We start from the raw sequence: 24,880 nt of genomic DNA on the forward strand, positions 1-24,880 counted from the left end.
CAACACATGACCAAACCATCTCAACCTGTTCCTCTTCACAGCATCAATCACAGGCTCTATTCCCATCATCTTTCGCAATTCATCATTTGTCTTCCTCTCTCTCAACGATACTTCGCACATCCACCGAACCATTCGCATTTCCACCCTTTCCAGCCTTTGTTGCTGCTCTACGTTCATTACCCATGTCTCACTCCCATAAATCATAACACATCTCACACATGCAGCATGCACCTTTCCTTTCAGCTTCAACGACACTACCCTCCTCGTCAGCACGCCACTCAGTCCCCAAAACTTCTTCCATGCACATCTCACTCCAGCAACCGTTGCCGAGTCTGATCCACCTTCTCCATTCAGCATGTCTCCTAGGTAGCAAAATGTTTTCACACCTTCTAGCTTCACACCGTCTCCAAGATCCAACTCAACATTTCCTCCATCTGCAGCTCCCTCTGTGCACACTTTACACTTGAATGTAGCTGCCACACTGGTTAATGACCCAATCAGACCACTACATTTTTAATGAACCCACTCTGCGCACATTGTACATTGAATGGAGTTCACTCCAACACCGTTCCTGCACACAGCACACGGCCACTTCCTAGTTCTTTCCACCTCACCACATGCTTTACCACTTGCCATCACCTTTGTTTTTCCGATATTCACCTTCAGACCTTTTGTCTCCATACATTCCTTCCACTTGTTCATCTTTTCCTTCAGTCCATCCATACTTTCCGCAATCAACATCAGATCATCTGCATACAACAACTCCCACGGTAAACCCTCCTTTACATTCCGAGTCAGAACCTCCATCACAGCTAGAAATAGTAGTGGTCTTAGTACTGACCCCTGATGCACTCCCACCTTCATCTCAAACTCACCACTGTTCCCGTCCTTCGTCATTACAGCTGTGCACGCTCTCTCGTACATTGCCATCACTACTCTGATCAACCATTCCTCCACTCCTAACTTCCTCAATGCCCATGTCACTACATTGCGTGGAACCCTATCGAATGCTTTCTCCAGATCAACAAACCCAAGAAACAACTACTTCCTCTTCTCCATGTACTTCTCCTGCAACTGCCTCACAATAAAAAGCGCGTCTGTCGTTCCTCTTCCTGGCATAAATCCAAACTGCATTTCGTCGATCTTCACCTTCTTCCTTATCCTCCTCTCCAACACCCTTTCCAATACCTTCATTCCATGTTCCAATAACTGTATCGCTCAATACGAGCCACAGTCCAGAGGGTCACCTTTCCCCTTGTATAGAGGGACGAGGGTACTCGGTTCCCAATCCACTGGAATGCGGCCTTCTTTCACCACCAGATTACAGATCTCTGTCATTCTCTTCATACCCCAACTTCCTGCTGCCTTCAACATATCTCCCACAACTCCCGTCGGCCCTACCGCTTTTCTACTCTTCATTGCTTTTATCGCTTCCTCAAATTCTTTCTCAGTTATCTTCTCTGCCGGTCCTAAAACTGGGTTACTCTCTATGTTGCCATCCCATTCATTCTCTGTATTCAACAGCATTTCCATATATCTCTTCCATCTTCCTTTAATTCCTTCTGGGTCCACAACGATTTGTCCCACTTCATCCTTCAAGCAACTCACCCCCATCACATCACACCTCCCTTTCACTATCTGCTTTGCAATCCTGAATACCACTCTCTGACCCTCTTCCGAATCCAAGCGTTCTCCGAACATTTTCCTCCATGCCTCCTGCGCCTTTGCTACCTCTTTATTTGCAGCCTTCTTGGCTGCCTTATAACTTTCATGCCCTGTCTCTTCTGCCCCCGTACCCTTCGCCTTCTGCCACTCCTTGAACTTCTTCCTCTTCTCGTCAATCCTCTTTCCAACTTCATCATCCCACCACCATGTTTCCGTGTGCCTCGGTGGTCCTTTTGTCCATCCATATACCTCACCAACGGCTCCCAACAGGCTATCTTTCATTGACATCCAACCACTTTCAAGCTCGACCACATCATCCTCTATTATACTCAGCCTCTCTTTTAATGCCTCCCTTACTGTCACCTCTTTCAGCCTCCACACCTTCATTCTCGGTTGGTACTTCACCCGCCGAGCTCTCCTCGCACCTTTCACCCTTATGTCGCAGACAACCAAGTGGTGCTGTGAAACAGCCTCCTCCCCCGGGATCACCTTTGTGTCCCGGAGGTGCCCCCTATCTCGCCTACACACCATCAGGTAGTCAACAGTTGTCGTCGACCCACCTGACGTGTATGTAACAAGCTTATTATCCTCTTTCTGGAACTGAGTATTACAAATCAACAAACCAGCTACATCAGCAAACTCCAAAATCCCTTCACCTTCTCCATTCCTCACACCATATCCATAACCCCCATGAACTCCCTCAAAACCGTCTGCACTCCTTCCCACATGTCCATTTAGGTCTCCTCCTACCACAACAACTTCCTCATCTTTCACGTTTTCCATCAGCTTCCTTATTGCACATCAGAACTTGTCCTTCTCTTCATCGCTCCGACCAACCTGCATAGCATATCCCGAGATGACGTTCACCAAGAGCTTTCCAATCGTCATTTTCACCATCATCAACCTTTCACTCACTCTCGTCACACTCACCACACTGTCTACAAACTTCTCAGAAAACAGGACACCAACACCCATGCATGCCTTCCGGGCACCCTTGCCACACAAACTTGTATTTTTGTCCCTGCCTACCCTTCACCATTCTCACACCACTTCCCTTCCATCTCGTCTCCAGCACACAACATATGTCCACTCTTCTTCTGACCAATACTTCCACCACTTCTCCTGATCTCCCTGTCATTGTTCCTACATTCCATGTCCCAAACCTCAGAAACCGATCTCCACGTCGGGCATCAGACGTTTCGTCGTCATAAATGGAGTGATTTCCACCCTTGCTTCGATCGGGTTCCCCACTTTGAGTTTTGACGAGAGGGAGTGGGGTCCCCCACGGGGTACTTCGGGCTGTACCCTGCCCATATGTTGTTGTAATTGTCATGGTTCCCTTTTTGAGGCAAGGTTTTATGGCCAGATGCTACCAACTTCGTACATGGTATCCTGACGCCAACGCCAACCCTTTTGGTCGCCTCTTACGACACGCAGGGATACGGTGTACCTATTCCAAACCGGGGTATACACTGTTGGATGCGATGTGACCATTCATTTTCTGATTGGACTGATGTGGTATTGGGAGTTACGTGAATATTAATGAATGCATGATGACCCGGCAAAGATGAGGCGTAACCGGTAGTGACGTGTATGACCTGTGGTGAGGAGTGGGGAAGGAGATGCCATTAAACGTTTGAGCTGGAGAACCTGCGTGTGGGCTGTCATTGTTATTCAACAACTAGATACTCGGCTATCTCAACTGAGGAGTGAAGTCGCTGCTAGATGTTTCAGTTTTCTTTATTAAAACAGTTAACATACAGTGGACATATATAACTAACACACACGCATGCACACACACACACACACACACACACACACACACACACACACACACACACACACACACACACACACACACACACACACACACACACATACATACACACACACACACACACATACACATATACACACACACACACACAGACACACACACACACACACACACACACACACACACACACACACTCACATGTACATACAGAGGTGCAACAATGTATGTAGAGCAGTGTTTCTCAGCCGGATTTATCAGGCGACCCACCCGTCTTGGTATTAGGTTGGAGCGACCCCCTGTTATTGTTATCATATCCCTTACAAGGGTTGAAAAAAAGACCCCACTTTACTGGGAAAATACTGGATTTATTCAAATGAGTGTGTGGGTGGGGGGAGGGAGTGGGTGGTCGCAGAGGGTTTAACCTAGGTGGGGAAAACTGGGCTGGGCCAATTGGTGCCAACCCTGATGACAGGAGTAACAAAAGGTCTGGAATGCAGGTTTACGTCGGTAAGTCAGTGGGAACATCACTGGGACTTGTGTAACTACCGGGCCCAGACAGCTCGCGACCCCCATGTAATCCCACTAACGGCCCTCATTGGAGTCACCACCCACCGTTTGAGATAAACTGATGTAGAGTAATCCACTGGCACATCTGCAAAATTTCAATATCTCAATTTCAGAAAACGTATGGAAACATGAACCAAGAGTGATCACTGAAAACAAGGAAGTAATACTCATACGACTTGATGATCCCATTGAGTGTGAACATAGAAAAAAAGCATTGCGACCAGATATACTTTTAATATATACTTAAGATATAATTAATACTTAAGATATACTCTAGATATACTTAAGACCAGATATACCAGACTTTGGTACAAAAAAAGAAAAGACAGCATTGCTAATTTAGGTGTCAGTACCCAATACATTAAACGCAGAAATCAAGAAAATGACCAAATATAGTAAACCGTGAAATATCACGGGAGTTACGTTCCTGAACAATGCCACGATATTCAAAACCACTATAGTTAAAACCAAGGACCCATGGGAAAAAGGGTGTTAGGTTCCTGGGCTTAGAGAAAATATAGAGGAACGTGGGCGGTACGTCAATGCTCAGCAGTGCAGCAGGCAGGTATGCTGCAAGGCCGTGAAGACCAATGACAATTTGGTTCAATGGACCAACTGGCCCGCTATTATCGGTAAATCATCAAATCCACCATTGCTATTTTTAAACAGTCTGATTGTAGACCATAAATTTCAAATGAGGTTAGGATCATCTCTCTGGACATATGACAATCATACGGCGGTCTGGCATCTTTCTTGGCTTGCCAAGCTGGCTGCTTTCATACCTGGTTTTTGGCCTCCCTCACTCGTGGGCACCTCTTCCAGTGGAGGCTGGGGTGCCCCAAAGCAGCATCTTAGATCAGTCTTGTTTTTCCTTTACGTAAAGACCTCTACTATACGGTGGAAAACCTTGGCTTCCATCTTTGCATTCGACTCCACATCATAGAGTGCAGTATCCCATCAGACCCGACCACCTTCTGTGTCGCTCTCTGCTGATCTGGAATTGACTTGATGATGCTCAAATAAATGGAACATGTCTTTCAAACCTGGCAAGTCTCAATCTTAACCTGTTACACCTGAAGGCATGTCAAAGAAAGCTAGAGATATCTTGCCACAATAATGCCAGGCAGTTCAGTCCCTTTAAATTTTAGTCCTTACCATCAGCCATGACATTTCCTGTGCTGACAATATTACCCACCTGACCTCCAAAGCCAGCCACAGAGAGAACATCACTCTGTCGTTCCAAGTTATTCCTTGAAACACCTTAAATATTCACAGCTTTCAGTGACTTTCCGTAGCTCAGAATAATGCTCTCCGCTAATGGGTGACATTCCTGCTTCACATCGCTCTTCACATCCCAGATCGGTCAGTCTCTTTTTATTAATTTATTTATTTGAAATCAGCTCTCCTCTTCTGTCTCTCTCTGATCTCACAGCTCTCTCTCTCTCTGATTTCGCATCCCTCCATAATTCCCAGATCGGTCTGTCTCTTTTTATTAATTTATTTATTTGAAATCAGCTCCCCTCTTCTGTCTCTCTCTGATCTCACAGCTCTCTCTCTCTGATTTCGCAACCCTCCATAATTCCCAGCTTCTCTCGGATGCACCCCTTCTTCCACTAACTCCCTCCTGTTTAAACCCCAAAAAGGACTTACTGTTACATCTCTACTCTTCTGTTCGTCTTTTATCCCATTTGTGGAACTGTCTTCCGGGATGCTGTAGCTCACACTCACTCTTTGCACGGCTTCCAGTTGGTAGTAACCCACCATATCATGTCATCCCTGTCCCAACACCAATCATTTTACCCCCATGAATCCTATCCTTAGAAGGTGGAATGGAGCCCTCCCAGGTCTCAAAGTATCCACCTTTGTGTGTGTGTGTGTGTGTGTGTGTGTGTTGTGTGTGTGTGTGTGTGTGTGTGTGTGTGTGTGTGTGTGTGTGTGTGTGTGTGTGTGTGTGTGTGTAAAATATGCCTAATATATGCGTAATATGTCATGCATAATATGTGTGTACACAATATACTGCACAGCATGTAACGCATAATGTTTTTAAAATAAAATACAATATGTGTATAATATGTATATGTGTATATAACGTATAATATGTATATAATAATATATATGTATAATACGTATTTTTATGTTGTAGGCTGCAGTCACGTACTATATAGGCCTCATTAAGGTCAGGCCTTAAATAATTACTTGGTGTGTGATTTTGAAGGTGATTGATTACACCTGAGCTAATTTACAGTTACTATTATAAAGGGGGTGGACACTTTATCCAACGAATATATTCCAGTTTTGTTTTGGTTTATTTTATTTTATTTTTGTATACAAGATCGAGGCTCGTGTAAGAGCTAGCACATTAAACACAAAAAACATAAATGGACACGTAAAACATATAATAAAGGGAGTGGGAGACAAGATGGGGAGAGATTTGGACGAATAGTTTTGTATTTTTGTCCCCCCTCGTACCGCGGAGCGAAAGGGGGACTATGGTTTTCCCGTCCGTCCGTGCGTGCGTGCGTGCGTGCGTAAGCGAAGGACCAAATTCTAATTTGGTGTGTGGGTGCAACCCACGTCAAAATCCAAGATGGCCGCCGCCATGTATGTCTGAACCTTGTGAGATGAATATCTTGAAAAATAAGCGAAGTACCAACTTCTAATCTGGTGTGTGGGTGTATCTAGGCATAAGGACGAACGCTATTGGAAATTGGGTCGCCACGTCAAAATCCAAGATGGCCGCCTCCATGTATGTCTGAACCTTGTGAGCGAAATATCTTGAAAAATAAGCGAAGTACCAACTTCTAATCTGGTGTGTGGGTGTATCTAGGCATAAGGAAGAACGCTATTGAAAATTGGGTCGCCACGTCAAAATCCAAGATGGCCGCCTTGCGTCTTCCACTTTGTCAACTCGCATCACTTCACCGACGGGAGACCTAGGCGTAACGCTTGTTTAAATTAATTTTCTGCAATTTGTATAATTTGTTTTTCACTTGGAAGTTGTAGGTTACGATGAGTAAATAAAGGTGGAAAAGGTCTGATTGAATGCAATTTAATTCCAGGCTACAAGGCAAGAAAAGGTGAAAACTTTCAAAGGGGGTATCGACTTTCTATAGGCACTGTATATATCTAGTATATAGATTACATGCTCAACAATTGGTGTTTTATAGTGGGGGTGGGGGGTGGAGGGGTGGGGGTAGGGGAAGGGGTAGAATGAGAGTGAGGCACTCTCCAATGGAAAAGCCCTCATATTGTGACTTTCTTGGCTTAAATGACACCATATTTTAAACACAATTATGGACTATTGACATGAATATGGATTGGACTGAGCACATTGGCCTCATGTTGTTTGAGAAATAAAAAAGCGAAACATTTTGGAATTGTTGTAGAGATTTGGCCATCAATCCCTGGCAGTGAAGATCCAGATCCGCTTCTGGATTTGATAATTTTTAAGTGATTCCTCACCATTGAGATATAGGGGAAAACGATATGTTTTTCCATATAGCAGGATATCTCTAAAAGTTATGGGCAGATTCGGACGAAACTTAGTGGACAGGTGTGGGTGTGTGACAATGACGAATCAATTCGATTTTGGTGAAGATGTGAAAATGGATTCGGATACGAGAATTATTAAATTTTGTAACTGATTCGTCACCATTGAGTGATGGGGCTAAAACCGATACATAGCACGATGTCTCCAAAAGTTTTTGGAAGGATTTGGACGAAACTTGGTGGACAGGTTGGGTGTGTGACAAGGATGAATCGATTCGATTTTGGTGAAAATCAGAATCCGTATCTAAATACGAGAAATTTTAAATTTTTCAAGTCATTCGTCACCATTGAGATATAGGGCCAAAAACGATATACAACATGCATTTTAAGGCCATTTTCCCTGCTAGAGCGGGGGTTAGCCTTGCGGTCCCCATGACAATCTTCTCCATATTGCCCTATTTTCTGCATCTCTCCTTGTTAACCCCCTTGCCCGCATTTCTTCTTCCACCATCTTTAGCCAAGTTTTTCTCGGTCTTCCCCGTCCTCTACTTCCCTCTACATTCATTTCCATCACTCTTCTCAACCAGTCACTTTCATCCTTCCTCAACACATGACCAAACCATTTCAACCTGTTCCTCTTCACAGCATCCATCACAGGCTCTATTCCCATCATCTTTCGCAATTCATCATTTGTCTTCCTCTCTCTCAACGATACTCCGCACATCCACCGAACCATTCGCATTTTTTTTTTTTTTTTTTTTTTTTTTTTTGTATACAAGGTCGAGGTTCGTGAAAGAGCGAACATTAATCACACAGAAAGACAAACCGACACATAAAACATATAACATAGGGAGCGGTAGACAAGATGGGGAGAGAGGGGGAAGGACACAAACACAACATTTGAGAGCAGGGACCGAGAGACATGGAGACATCGAGAGATCTGAGAGAGGGCGAGGGCTTTGGGGGGGGGGGGGGGCGTGGGAAGGGGGCGGTGGGAGAGGTATAAAACATATGGACACTGCCAGGACTTCCAGGAAAGAAGTTGGAATTCCAAACAAGGTGGATCTGGGGTGAATTAGCGGGGGTAGAAAAGATCAAGGTTTTGGATGGGGGAAGATAAGAGATGGTGGTGAACAGCTGTTTTAAAGACCTGGAGGGAGGAGTGGGATTGAAGGGAGTGAGGGAGTTTGTTCCAGAGGCGGGAGAAAAGAGGAATGAAAGAGTGAAGGTGAGCAGAGAGCCGAGATTTCGGCAGTTTAACCATCAGAGGGTTGCTGGCAGATCTTGTGCGACCTGTAGGAATATTTGGGGGACAGAGCACAGAGAGAGCTGGGGGTGCAAGGCCGGAGAGGAGTCGGTAGAAGACAGAAAGACCACCTACCTGCCTGCGGTGAGTGAGTGAAAGGCCCTCAGAGATAGCTTCATCGCGGGAGATTCCAATGAATTTCCACCCTTTCCAGCCTTCGTTGCTGCTCTACATTCATGACCCATGTCTCGCTCCCATAAATCATAACACTTCTCACACATGCAGCATACACCTTTGCCTTCAGCTTCAACGACACTCCCCTCCTCATCAGCACGCCACTCAGTTCCCGAAACTTCTTCCATGCACATCTCACTCGAGCAACCGTTGCCGTGTCTGATCCACCTTCTCCATTCAGCATGTCTCCGAGGTAGCAAAATGTTGACACACCTTCCAGCTTCACGCCATCTCCAAGATCCAACTCAACATTTCCTCCATCTGCAGGTCCCTCTGTGCACACCTTACACTTGAATGTAGCTGCCACACTGGTTAATGACCCTCTCAGACCACTACATTTTTGATGAACCCACTTAGCGCACATTGTACATTGAATGGAGTTCACTCCGACACCCTTCCTGCCAAAAACGATACATAGCATGATATTTCAAAAAGTTGGGGACGGATAATGACAAAACGAGGTGGATGAGTTTGTTAAGCGACAAAAACAATTGATTCGATTTTGGTTCAGGTCTGGATCCACATCTGGCCTATCAGTGGGATACAAAACATAAACTGTTTAGCCTGCTGGAGGTATGCTCTACTGGAAAACGCAGAGTGCCATCAACAGGAAGGGTGTGGGAGAAGTTCCCATCAATATCACAGTGCTTTGAATCATTTTTCAAAAAAGGTTGAAATGCTCCCCCCCCCCCCACCCCCCCCCCCCGCCCTTTTAATATGCTGCAAAAACAACTAAAAGTGCGCTGTTCAGCAAGTGTACACCAACTGCCAGATTTTATGCACAAAAACTTTGTAGACTGCATAATTGTTTGCATGTGACTTTGGTCCTCTGAATAGCATCAGTTGTCTCATTGAATGCTTGTAAAAAAAATTAACTGCTTTTACCGACTAATGAGTTAGTTTTGTTGAGAAATTCTCCTTTCAATAGCTTAAATTTTGTTTGGCAATCCTTGTCCCTTCTAACTTTTCTTTCCTCACTTCCTGACCTATACTCCCTCAGATATGCATATATTTGGTCATTGTCCATCACAAGATGAGTTTTACCTGGTTGGATGTAGTGTCTGCCAGCAATTCATCAAGCCCCAAGCTCTTCAGGCCCACTATGGTAAGGATTTGGCAAATGAGGCAGATGTGCAGCATTAAGCATGCCATTTCATCCCAGAGTACCATGTAATAAAAATTAGCTCTTCCCTCTCTCTCCTCCCCCAAACCTTTTATTATTGTTCTCGTTGTGTGTAATCCATGATAACAGAGGACAAATGGTAATATTTTATCATGGTTTATATCATAATTTATAACTGCATGTTATTGTCCTATGTTATGAGAATACCAATTCCAATAGTTTTGCATTATAACAGTAAATTCAAGAAAGTGACACTTTTTAAACTGAAGAAAAATGCAACATAAAGTTTGATTCGGTACCTCTTAGGTTCTTCGTAATATATCATACTAGCCGGGCAGGGGCTGGGGAGTTGAGGGGGGGGGGGGGGGAGGGAGGAGGGAGGGAGGGGTGGGAGGGAGGGAGGGAGGGGTGGGAGGGAGGGGTGAGGAAGGGAGTGGGGGGAGTGGAAGGGGGTTCATCACCTTTTCGTTGAATATATGCTGGTGAATGTGCTGTTCATCACGTTTCTGAGTTAAGTGTGATGACGATTGGGAAGAAGAAGAAGCCTTCCTACCAACTTCGGACACTTCCGGAATTGTTTGATTTATTTGTGTTCAAATTTCTGGTGATTTTGTATTTATTTATGCGAATATGGACTTGTATATAACTGTCATTAATTAAAAAGGCTTAGGCACTATCGAGCGATTTAAAAAAAAAAATTTTTTTTAAATTATTATTATTTTTAATCCAAAAAAACGAACTTTTTTTTTTTCAAATTAATATTTTTAAACCTAAAACACTGCCAGGTACTCACTGATGAACCTCTGAAAGTTTTACGAAGATCCATTCAACCATTTTTGAGAAAAATGGTGACAAACAGACACAAAGACAGACCAACGGCTCTCTTATATAGTAGATTAAAGTATACAACAAAACAACAACAGGCATTTTAAAGGCCATTTTCCCTGCAAGAGCGGGGGTTAGCCTTGCGGTCCCCATGACAATCTTCTCCATCTTGCCCTATTTTCTGCATCTCTCCTTGTTAACCCCCTTGCCCGCATTTCTTCTTCGACCATCTTTAGCCAAGTCTTTCTCGGTCTTCCCCGTCCTCTACTTCCTTCCACATTCATTTCCATCACTCTTCTCAACCAGTCACTTTCATCCTTCCTCAACACATGACCAAACCATCTCAAACAGTTTCTCTTCACAGCATCCATCACAGGCTCTATTCCCATCATCTTTCGCAATTCATCATTTGGCTTCCTCTCTCTCAACGATACTCCACACATCCACCGAACCATTCGCATTTCCACCCTTTCCAGCCTTCGTTGCTGCTCTACGTTCATTACCCATGTCTCGCTCCCATAAATCATAACACTTCTCACACATGCAACATACATCTTTCCCTTCAGCTTCAACGACACTCCCCTCCTCGTCAGCACACCACTCAGTTCCCGAAACTTCTTCCATGCACATCTCACTCTAGCAAGTGTTGCCGAGTCTGATCCACCTTCTCCATTCAGCATGTCTCCTAGGTAACAAAATGTTTTCACACCTTGCAGCTTCACGCCGTCTCCAAGATCCAACTCAACATTTCCGCCATCTGCAGCTCCCGCTGTGCACACCTTACACTTGAATGTAGCTGCCACACTGGTTAATGACCCTCTCAAACCACTACATTTTTGATGAACCCACTCAGCGCACATTGTACATTTAATTGAGTTCACTCCGACACCCTTCCTGCACAGAGCACATGGCCACTTCCCAGTTCTTTCCACCTCACCACATGCTTTACCACTTGCCATCACCTTTGTTTTTCCGATATTCACCTTCAGACCTTTCGTCTCCATACATTCCTTCCACTTGTTCATCTTCTCCTTCAGTCCATCCATACTTTCTGCAATCAACACCAGATCATCTGCATACAACAACTCCCACGATAAACCCTCCTTTACATTCCGAGCCAGCACCTCCATCACAGCTACAAATAGTAGTGGACTTAGTACCGAACCCTGATGCACTCCCACCTTCACCTCAAACTCACCACTGTTCCCGTCCTTCGTCCTTACAGCTGTGCGCACTCTTTTGTACATTGCCATCACTACTCTGATCAACCATTCCTCCACTCCTAACTTCCTCAATGCCCATGTCACTACTTCACGTGGAACCCTATCGAATGCTTTCTCCAGATCAACAAACCCAAGAAACAACTTCTTCCTCTTCTCCATGTACTTCTCCTGCAACTGCCTCACAATAAAAAGCACGTCTGTCGTTCCTCTTCCTGGCATAAATCCAAACTGCATTTCGTCAATCTTCACTTTCTTCCTTATCCTCCTCTCCAACACCCTTTCCAATACCTTCATTCCATGCTCCAATAACTTTATCGCTCGATACGAGCCACAGTCCAGAGGGTCACCTTTCCCCTTGTATAGAGGGACGAGGGTACTCAGTTCCCAATCCACTGGAATGCGGCCTTCTTAAACCACCAGATTGCAGGTCTCTGTCATTCTCTTCACACCCCAATTTCCCGCTGCCTTCAACATATCTACCACAACTCCCGTCGGCCCTCCCGCTTTTCGACTCTTCATTGCTTTAATCGCTTCCTCAACTTCCTTCTCGGTTATCTTCTCTGCCGGTCCTAAAACTGGGTTACTCTCGATGTTGCCATCCCATTCATTCTCTGCATTCAACAGTATTTCCATATATCTCTTCCATCTTCCTTTAATTCCATCTAGATCCACAACGATTTGTCCCACTTCATCCTTCAAGCAACTCACCCCCATCACATCACACCTCTCTTTCGCTATCTGCTTTGCATTCGTGAATACCGCTCTCTCACCCTCTTCCAAATCAAAACGTTCTCCGAACACTTTCCTACATGCCTCCTGTGCCTTTTCTACCTCTTTCTTTGCAGCCTTCTTGGCTGCCTTATAACTTTCATGCTCTTCCTTTTATGTCCCCGTACCCTTCGCCTTCTGCCACTCCTTGAACTTCTTCCTCTTCTCGTCAATCTTCTTTCCAACTTCATCATCCCACCACCATGTTTCCGAGTGCCTCGGTGGTCCTTTTGTCCATCCACATACCTCACCAACAGCTCCCAACAGACTATCTTTCATTGACATCCAACCGCTTTCAAGCTCAACCACATCATCCTCTACCATACTCAGCCTCTCTTTTAATGCCTCCCTCACTGTCACCTCTTTCAACCTCCACACCTTCATTCTCGGTTGGTACTTCACCCGCCGAGCTCTCCTCGCACCTTTCAACCTTATGTCGCAGACAACCAAGTGGTGCTGTGAAACAGCCTCCTCCCCCGGGTTCACCTATGTGTCCCGGAGGTGCCCACTATCTCGCCTATGCACCATCAGGTAGTCAACGGTTGTCGTCGACCCACCTGACGTGTATGTAACAAGCTTATTATCCTCTTTCTGGAACTGAGTATTACAAATCAACAAATCAGCTCCATCAGCAAACTCCAAAATCCTTTCACCTTCTCCATTTCTCACACCATATCCGTAACCCCCATGAACTCCCTCAAAACCGTCCATACCTCTTCCCATATGTCCATTTAGGTCTTCTCCTACCACAACAACTTCCTTATCTTTCACGTTTTCCATCAGCTTCTTTATTGCACACCAGAACTTGTCCTCTTCATCGCTCCGTCCAACCTGCAGAGCATATCCCGAGATGACGTTCATCAAGAGCTTTCCAATCATCATTTTCACCATCATCAACCTTTCACTCACTCTCGTCACTCTCACCACACTGTCTACAAACTCCTCAGAAAACAGGACACCAACACCATTCATGCCTTCTGGGCACCCTTGCCACACAATCTTGTATTTCTGTCCCTGCCTACCCTTCACCATTCTCACACGACTTCCCTTCCATCTTGTCTCCTGCACACAACATATGTCCACTCTTCTTCTGACCAATACTTCCACCACTTCTCCTGATCTCCCTGTCATTGTCCCTACATTCCATGTCCCAAACCTCAGAAACCGATCTCCACGTTGGGCATCAGACTTTTCGTCGTCATAAATGTAGTGATTTCCACCCTTGCTTTGATCGGGTTCCCCACCTTGATTTTTGACGAGAGGGAGTGGGGTCCCCCACGGGGTACTTCGGGCTGTACCCTGCCCATATCTAGTTGTAATTGTCATGGTTCTCTTTTTGAGGCAACGTTTTTATGGCCGGATGCCCTTCCTGACGCCAACCCTTTTAGTCGCCTCTTATGACACGCAGGGATACGGTGTACCTATTCTAAACCGGGGTACACACCGGTAGTAGATTAAAGTATAATAAAACCATTTCCAAAACTAAGTATGTTAGGATCTGATCATTTTACTCAACTTAGCCTTGAAATAATTGAACCTGCATGCATTCCATGAAAATAATGTATATTTAATTTAATTTAATCCTTATATAATTTATAATTGCATCTATATCTAATTTAACATAATGTTAATCTAATTTAAAATCTATATATATATATATCTGTGCAGTGTCTGTGTTGTCTTGTCACTGAACTACTCTCTCAAACGTTTGTGAAATTGTACCAAACTTCTGGTATACACATATCTCTCCCGTCGGTATGTCCTAAGGGTATTTGTTTTGAAAAATGTTCCAATTTTTACAATTATTTTTTGGGGAATTTGTTTGGTGAAATTTTTTTTTTCCTGCTTAAGTTTTCAACTTCAATTGTTCATAAAATGTAACATCACGAATCACGAAAATACATTTGTGCATTATGATGGTTTGAATTATGATTGGTGTAAATCATGACATAACGGCAACTCGGGTACAGTCATTTATCTATATATCTACACATCTGGGCAGTGTCTGTGTTGTCACTTAACGACTCCCTCAAACTTTTGTTTCCGTGGTTGTGAAGTGTTTTTAATAACGTGGTGGTGGTTTTGAATGATGTGGTGGTGAAGTGTTTTCAAATGACGTGGTGGTGAGGTGTTTTTAAATCACGTGATGTTGAGGTATTTATAATTATGTGGTGGTGAGGTGTTTTGAATTAGTTGGTGATGAGGTGCTTTGAATTACGTGGTGGTGAGGTGTTTTGAATTACTTGGTGGTGAGGTGTTTTGAATTACGTGGTGGTGAGGTGTTTTGAATTACTTGGTGGTGAGGTGTTTTGAATTACGTTGGGGTGAGGTGTTTTGAATTACTTGGTGGTGAGGTGTTTTGAATTACTTGGTGGTGAGGTGTTTTGAATTACGTGGTGGTGAGGTGTTTTGAATTACGTTGTGGTGAGGTGTTTTGAATTACGTTGTGGTGAGGTATTTTGAATTACTTGGTGGTGAGCTGTTTTGAATTACGTGGTGGTGAGGTGTTTCTAAATGATGTGGTGGTGAGGTGTTTCTAATTTTGTGGCTGTGAGGTGTTTTGAATTTCGTGGTGGTGAGGTGTTTTTATTTCGTGTTTTATAGCTGTGAGGTGTTTTAAATTACGTGGTGGTGAGGTGTTTTGAATTTCGTGGTGGTGAGGTGTAATCGTCCCAAACTTCCAGTCTGCACCTACCCCTCCCCTATGTATGTGCTGAGGGGTTCTTTCTTGAAAAAAAAACATTCAACCTAAATCTTCAACCTAAATTGCCTATAAAAATGTAATATCACAAACACAACAAATACATTTGTGCAAAATAATTGTTTGTATTATGATTGGTGTAAATCATGACAACACAGCAACTCAGGTACAGTCATTAGCCTCAGCTAAAATAAGCCCGTTCCTCAGTATCGACGCTCAAGCTAGTTTAATATATATGTAAATATAATTAAACGTAATCTATACCTAATATCCAATTTAATTTATATCTAATTAAACATGATCTCTATTTAATTTCTAATTTACTTAAAGATACATATTGTTACGGACCGCGGATAAGATGTTGTGTTTGCCGAGCGGATGGCACCGCGGCCGAACAGTTACCCCGACTAACCCGATTCCTGAACGTTGGCCAGATCGCGCCACAGATATTCAATGGGGAAAAGACTAAAGCGAAGGATGTGAAGAAGAAGGAAGACAAAGGGTAAAGAATACCAATATAATTTCTTACTATGTACAGGATTGAAAGAAACCAAGGAAGAAGGAAAGATAAGAAAATAATTTACAGAAGAATTCAGAGACAGTGCTACGCTAGCTTACCTACAGTCTTAATTAACCCAGGGACAAGACACACAGAACAAACTCACGTACACAAAAGGATGGAAAGGCAGGAGGTAGATGGCTGGAGGGAGAGGAAGGTCCAACGGGTCCTGCAGCACGATCGGCGCGTTTCGCAGCCGCCGTTCCTTCGCGGCCCTGCTCAAAACTGCCGTCCAGGCCCCAAGCTGCTGTTGTTGCTGCTGTGGCTGCTGCTGCTCCGGCTGCTCCGGCTGTGTGGACCTCACGTGCTCTTTTCAGGACTCGTCTCTCTCGTCTTGTCAAAGCTCATCTGCTTCTGTAAAAGCTCATCTGGTCCAACCACTTCTGTAAAAGCTCATCTGGTCCAACCACTCAACTCAACAACAACTCGCACGTCTCCCTGTCCAACAACTACTCGGCTCTTGCGCGCGCGCTTTTTATAGCGCCTCAGGCGATCAAGCCGCCGGCCTTTAGGACACGCCCATCGGTCAGCTCGCCTCGGCCCTGATTGGTCGGCACGGCCCTCTGGCTCCGCCCTTGATGACGATGGGCGGGCACGCCCTTCTTCCCCGCCCCGAGCACATGTTCAATGGCGGCTTTGGGGCGAAATCAGCAACCCACCGCTGTAACAAACCTGGCAACTGCCCAGTGCGGTTGGCAATGGAGACTTGGAGGGGATGTAGCTGGAAATGGAGATCTTGGGAATGGGAATGAAAGGGGATCTATCTTGTTTCTCTTGGTGCAATGGAGTGTCATCTTAATGGAAGACAAGGCCTTACCCTAATACACATAATAAAGATATAACTATCAACAAGGGGGAAATCTATGATTAGCTGACGTGATTGCTTATGACCTAATTATGGGACGCCCTTTGACCTTTATACATAACTGGAGTAAGGAGGGTCCAGAATCAAGCAATAATAATAAAAAACACAAGAAAAAAACACAATCCTCATATCCACAACAATATAAACAGATACTTAGTACCGTCAAGCACTTGGCAGGATTTCTTCTGACATCTCCTGATTATGATACTGTATATGATTATGAAACCTTAATTTCTAAACAATTCACATTCAAATTTCTCTTTAAAGAGTGTGATAAAGATAAACTATATTTTCTATATATTGAAACGTTAGCCTTCAGGCATCATCTATGTATGCTGTTTTCCTAAACCTAAGTGAAACATACAAACAAAAAATTTACGGCTAATTAAGGATTTTGTATGGGGAGGAGGAAGGGGGGTGGGGGGGGGGGGGTTGTTTGGGGAGGGGTATAAATAGTATAAATAATTGTGTCCATTAATAGCATTCCTTAACTCATTTATATTCATTCCATTTAATTTTAAATTTGCCGACAAATATTACCAATTTTATATACCTTGCAAATAGACAATTAAACTGCATTGAGGTACAACTTGGCCATTGAACGGAAAATGTATTGCTGTACAAAGATTCAGGGATATTTTCAAGGCATCTTCAGAGGTAAACTTGACCTGCCTTCCTTCCCCCTCCTATCCTTCCTGTTTGTAGAATGAATTCTGCTTTTGTGACAGAGTAAGAGAGCTGAGTCAAGCAATTTAATCATCTTGAATTATTTATTTCAAATGAATGTAGTGACTTGACATATCCATCCAATGTACATAAGGCCAAGTAAAAAAAAAAAAAAAGTTTCTCGTCCGGACTTTTTTGAAAAAAGGAGGAGGGAGGCCCTTACTATTTACTATTTTCATTTTTTTTGCTATTTTTTTCCAAGATGGCTGCCATGAATTGAATGACCACTGTGGCTGACTTAAAGACTCTATAGTTTGTCCAATGTAATGTGAAACATGCCAGTGTTGATTGTTACCGAAAGGCCTGCAATTTCATTTCCAAATTAGCAAATAAATATATGTTTTAACTGAAATGGCATATGAATAGAATCAATCAATGGAACATGTCATGTGTTACACCGGACAAACTATATTTGAATAAAACAAAAAAGAAACAATGACGATGTTTAAATTTGGTATGTGTCCTTGTTTAATATAAATACACAATAATACACTAATAGTACAAGAATTGTTCATATTGGGGACTACTCAGAGAACAGACCAAAAGATTGATGAAATCCTAAAAAACAACTACTGTAGTTTCATTGGAAGGCTGATCCTTCCCTCTTACAAAACCAGAAGTGGGACTAAATAATATATGTTTAATCAACAGTTTGCCCTCCCCACACATAGTGAAACTAATGACTATAGGACTTGGTCTATCTTATGGTCTGTTCCATAAATATTAAAGTAAGAAATCCCAGTGAGACTTATGTCAATCTTGTACATGTTATCCATGATGCTCATTCCATGAGTCCAACGAAGCTCATTCCTTGCCAACCACTTCAGTATGTCATTTTTTAGTTGTATTTTCTTGTTTGGCTTAACCTCTGGATACTGTGCTGGAAGGTTTCTGTAGCTTCTCTGTGCTGCCATCATGATGGAAAAGGGATTTATGGTGTGTGCATTTGCTGGTGGTTCTGCAGCTGCCTCTGTGACAACAAACTCGATGTAACGGCCGAGGCATGACACAATGTCTGCTAGACACTCGTCCAATTTTGCGGACACATCCAACTTGTCCTTACTTTGACCAATATTCACCTTTACCTGTAGACAAAACCACATGATATATTGAAAAATTTACATACAATGGGATCAAACAATTTATAAAAAAATAATACTAAAAAATGAGTACTAATTTTTCATGGGCTATCCTAAACAAGCAAAACAAGTGAGTTGAGTATGTGATTGTGAGTGCACCCCACCAACATGTATACACTAGCTAGCCCCTCTATATATACTACAACATGTGCTGTTAATATTTTTATTTTGCCATTCTTTGTGATTGTATTTTATTTGACGAAATAAATGAAAAATCAATACTGCAGAAATCTAGGCCTACTTTATTTATAACTACAACAGGGCCTAGATACCTAGCTTCTCACTCAGAGACCCACGTTGTACTCCCACCTCCCACCATTAAACCTACATCATAGGGTAGGACTATGGCCTGACTGTATTCACACTTCAGAATACACGAAACTACAACTAGTACTAGGCCATCCAAGTATAGCGTTACAGCTACATATGGATATTTTAATGCACCAAGTATTTAAAAACAAGTACACTAGAAAATGTATGTCTTGATATGGCTTAAATATTTACGCTATATCACGACGCCAACTTACTTTCGTTGTTTGGTATCCATCACCAATGTCATCTCCATCGTCAAATTCTCCACTGGCAAATTTAGCAAAGAGATCGTTCAACGTTCGCTTCTCATCTACAACTGATCTCGCGAACCAAGACTTCAAAACTTTTGTCAACGAACGTATGCTTACACACACGAATATCGTCATATTCCCTACTCAAATTTGTACCATTAAAAGTATGAAATGCAAGATTTTTACACGTAAATTGCACTTGCCCAGTGCACAACCGCTGCGAGAATTGACCGTCTTTAGCACAAAGTCTCTGCGTTAAGCCTAGCATGCATTAACCAGGAAGTTCCGTTAGAGGGCGGGATCCATTAATAGTTCAGATCATCAATGCACAGAGAGGGGCACAAGATACGATCAGCAAACGCCCGGAAATGGCAAGTTTTAGACCGAGCTTCTTCGCAAAACGATTTTTTTTAAAACAAGTATATATAAAAAAAAAAAAAGTATTAAATAGTAAATAAAAGTAGACTGCGACCAAAAAGGAAGCGAGCGGGGACGAGAATTTTTTTTTATTTTTTACTTGGCCTAATATGTGTGTAATGAAAATGATGATTTCCATGGATGAAGTTTTAAATGTTGTTGTGTATTACTTACGTCATGATGGTTTTGCTACGAATGCACCAAATATTAAATTATTTTATGGTAGGTTTTATAAAGCCATTCATGGTATTTTATTTAGTAGGTATGTTGTTAATTGAGCACAGAATTTTGCACTCAACCTGTGCTGAGACATTTGAACATGTATTTGCATGAAGGACGCTGGATGGTTGATTGAAACTGACTATTGCTTGAGCTGGCCAAATGATTGGTAGGGTGGTTCTGAAGGGCACTGAGAATGGAGCTGATCGCTGGAAAAGACGATTTAAGGCGACTCACCAGCGGGAAAGGGAGAGAGAACCGGATGGAGTCGTTGAGATACCAGCCGTCAGAGAGGGGTCGATATATACAGGGTGTTTCAAAAAGTTGGACCCGATTTGAAATCGCTATATCTCTGCAACCACAAACCGCCCATAAATGAACCTCTTACCACTGGAAAGAGCGGGGCATAGAGTTTCATATGACCACCGCTAGATGGCTCTCCCAGCGCACCAACAGCCTCGAGCCTCAGTCGTTCGCAAGATGGCGACCCCGCAACACAAGGCGTTTGGCGTTCTGCATTTCAGCAAGACTGAATCCGTAATTGCGGTGCAGCGTGCGTTTCAACGGCGTTTTGGCATTGATCCACCAATGCCAAAGAGCATTCGTCGTTGGTACCGACAATCTGAGGAAACAGGCTGTTTATGTAAAAGGAAGAGCCCAGGGCGACTACGCACTTCAGAGGAAAACGTGAGAAGAATTCAAGAGAGTTTTCTGCGTAGCCCGCGCAAGTCCACTCGACGTGCCAGCCGAGAACTTGCGATCCCTCATACGACTGTCTGGCGTGTGTTAAGGCGACGTTTAATGCTGAGGCCATACCGGTTGCAACTGGTACAGGCTCTTCGTACAGGTAACAAAGGAAAGCGTGTAGAATTTAGTGATGCGATGTTGCAGAACATGGAAGACGACAGCTTCTTACCGCATTTGATTTTTAGTGATGAAGCAACGTTTAATCTAAGCGGTAAAGTTAACCGTCACAATGTGCGCATATGGGGACTAGAGAATCCACACGAAACTGTAGAGCATGAGCGTGATTCCCCGAAAGTGAACGTGTTTTGTGCCGTTTCTCAAATAAAGGTTTATGGCCCTTTCTTTTTCGAGGGAAAAACAGTTACGGGGCAACCCGATCTCGAAATGCTGCAGAACTGGCTCTTTCCATAACTTAATGAAGATTCCGATGACTTCATTTTTCAGCAAGACGGAGCACCGCCACATTGGCACCTGCAGGTTCGACGTTTTCTAAATGACACACTGCCTCAACGTTGGATAGGTCGCACGGGACCCCAAGACTTGGCGCTTGGCCCCCAAGATCCCCAGACATTACACCCAGCGACTTTTTCTTGTGGTGATACGTCAAAGACCGTGTTTTTGTGCCACAATTAGCGACTAATCTGGATGACCTCAAAAACAGAATCACGGCAGCGGTGACTTCAGTGAAATAAGACACTCTGAGAGACTTTTGGGACGAATTCAACTATCGTCTCGATGTTGTCCTTGCAGCAGGTGGAGGGCACATAGAGCATTTATAAAATGGTTAGTAAAACTTGATAACTCATTAAACCATTTGTATATATATATATATATATACACTCAACCCTCGGCTATCGCGTCTAATTGGTGCCGCTATCGGTGCGCGTTAGCCGAAATCGCGATAGCCGAACTGAAGAACGTATGGTAATAATTCTAATTGGCGCCAGGACCCCCAAGTTGACCACATATTTAACCTATTTTTGCACCTTTTTTACCAAGTGTTTCTACCATATAAAGAAACATTAACATATAAAGAAACATTAAAACAAGAATCAATATGTAAATAAAAACAAAGTGGTAAAAAAAGTACTTTTTTACCATTTTATTTACCTTTTTGGGAACGATGAGGGGCTTAGGTGGTTGGGTAGGTTACGAGGCTTGGGTGGAGTCTTATTGACCACTCCTACGTGCCTCTAACTCGTCCAGGATTGCGTCAGCTGAAGCACCAGAGAAGCACCCAACGTCAGAGGGCTCGTCAAAGACAGAGGGCTGTGCCTCGTTGCGACGCCGTAAGCAGGGTCGGCGTCATGGGGGGGCATTCGTGGGCTATGCCCATCCAAATGAGTTATTGTGCCCCCCCCCCCCCTCACACCCACCCGCAGGCCAAGCCTTTGGCGCCAAACTTCCACGTCGGCTATATTTTGTGTGTGTGTGTGTGTGTGTGTGTGTGTGCGCGTGTGTGTGTGTGTGTGTGTGTGTGTGTGTGTGTGTGTGTGTGTGTGTGTGTGTGTGTGTGTGTGTGTGTGTGTGTGTGTGTGTGTGAAAGAGAGACTTTGCAGGATGTTTTAAAATTGGAACTGGGTTGGTGTGTTGGTTGTTGACGGCAAACTCTTATTATCAAGCATTTACATCATAGATTGAGGTCTCGAACGGCAGTTTGTGCCCCCTCCCCCCCCCCCCCCCCCCGCGGTTACCCTAAAAGTCCCCCGATTAGACTTGTTCTGACGCCGAGTCTGGCCGTGAGAATTCGGTGATGTGGCGTTGACGGAGGGAGTTGACTTGGGCATGATACTGCTACTCGTAACCTGCCAGTGCCGTATTAATAAAGGAGCACCTTGCTTCACTGTTGAATGTTAAATCTTATCTACGTTTCGACGATAATCACGGTTTTGGTAAGTACCTCGCACTGTTGACTCATTTATCCCAAATTTCTTTCCAACACTTCGCTTTGTTTCACCATTGTCTATCAACTGCACAATTTCCAATTTCTGAGCGTAAGTTAAGTTCTTCCTCTTCTTGATTTCCCTCGATTTCTCTTTCCCCACGCTCGGTGATGACGTAGCACCCTTTCCATCATTTCCGGTGCGCTATAGCGCGTATTTGGGGCGCGATAGCAAAGAAACGCGATAGCCGAGTTTGCGATAGCTGAGGGTTGAGTGTATATATATATATATATATATATATATATATATATATATATATATATATATATATACACACATATAGATAGATATAACATAATATGATCATAATGCACAGTTTCCTTGGCTATTAGGCACAATCCTGGGCAGGTCGCCACTCCGATGCAGGATACCCAAATGGCTCATCCATCCCAGCAAGCTGGCACTCACTTTGCCAAACTTGGAGGAATGACAGGCTGAGACAAACCCACCTGGTGTGATTTCAACAACCTGGCAGGGGCTTCAACTCTCAGAATCTTGTGATCTCAAGCCAGCAACCTTAACAAGCCAACACCAGGCTTGTATATATCTACGTATATTATAAAACAGGAGTGTCTTTCCATCCCCAAACTACTCCCTCAGTGTTGGGGCTAGTCCCACCAAACCTTCTGTGGAACGTTTTAGGGTCCCATTGGATGTTGTCAGGTAGGTAGGAGGTTTCATAAATTCCTCAAAAAAATTATGATTTTGAAATTAACTTGATGCGGAGTTGCTTCCGAATCCAGTAGTGAACAGATGACGACAATGAGCTGGTTTGATAATATCTCAATACAATAATGATTTAACACAGTATTTTGTTATAGCATTAATATATGATTGGAATGATGCTGTTTGGAATGAAAATAGAGATACTGTATTTAGAAAATAGAGATATTTAAATGAATGAGGAAATGGCATGAGAGTTTCTACTTTCTAACCGTGACAATCGCGGATTCGCCATATGCAGATTCACCATTGATTTGGTATAGAACCATTGAGACAGGGTTTGTTTTTTGTGCAAGTCCTTCACAAACCGGCTGTCCATGTCTGACGTTCGACTGAAGGTGGCACAGGAATGTGGATTATTCATTATTCATTATTATTTATTATTCATTCCATGGCTTAGTATTCACCGTTTCCGCATTGTTTCTTTGCTTTTGGCTTCCTACCCGTGCGCAGCATCGGTACTTCACTGGTGTGTGTATATATATGTATATATATATATATAAGTTCAAAACACACCAGGTCACAGGTGTGCCGCACTGACCGGGTCCTCAGTCGAGGTCCTTAGCATCATCCCGTTTCGGCCCTTCAACCTCGATACGGTCAGCTAAGGTGGGCCAGCAGGGGCACATCCACATGCAGCAACTACACCTGGATGCATACATACCCCCACCACCAGCCAGTGCGAACGCAGACTACAACAACAAAATGGCCTCCACATCCAGAATCCACAGCACCGAACAAACATGGTGGAACACTCAAACACCCACCTTTATACCCTTCACCACTCACCAACAAAACACACCAGATCATTCATACACACACATACACACACATACACACACAACACCAACCAACCACCTACCCTTACAACATACACCACTCAACAAAGAAAAACACACACACCCATGCAAAAACACACACCCTCACCCACTCACATACACAAAATAAGAAATAATAATAGTAACAAAAAAAAAAACAAAAAAAAAAAACACACAGCCATCCACCTACCCGTACCAACATGCACCACTCATGCAAACATGCAAAACCATTCATGCAAAACCACACCCAGCTCATGACCCACTCCTGCAACACACAAACACACACACACACACACACACACACCATTCACACACCTCCATTTCTATTCCGTAACCTCAATCTACACCATTCGACGTGCCTCCATAAACTTCCTCCATATCCAAAGGGAGCCTTTCAAGGCAACCTGGGCCACCTTGTCACACATCCTCCTTCTTTCTGTCCCACACACTCCAAGCCGAGCAAGAAATGCAGAAAAGGAATTGACAATATACCCTCTACACCCCACCTCAAATGGCTGACACGAAACTCGCCAACCCTTCTCC

The 24,880-nt window shown here is 43.6% G+C and overlaps 1 protein-coding gene across 9 annotated transcripts in view; it reads left to right on the forward strand.

Annotated features, from left to right (window-relative positions):
* Positions 1-24,880, forward strand: part of LOC137424696 (uncharacterized) — a 161,786-nt gene that overhangs the window by 24,324 nt on the left and 112,582 nt on the right. For all 9 annotated transcript variants that reach the window (XM_068112424.2, XM_068112426.2, XM_078775803.1 and 6 more), the window contains one exon: positions 9,979-10,083. In XM_068112424.2, the coding sequence (XP_067968525.1) occupies positions 9,979-10,083 (105 nt within the window). The remainder of the gene's footprint in view (positions 1-9,978; positions 10,084-24,880) is intronic.

Source organism: Myxine glutinosa, chromosome 4 (genome assembly GCF_964187855.1).
Source record: "Myxine glutinosa chromosome 4, kmMyxGlut1.1, whole genome shotgun sequence".
Taxonomy (NCBI): Eukaryota; Metazoa; Chordata; class Myxini; order Myxiniformes; family Myxinidae; genus Myxine; species Myxine glutinosa.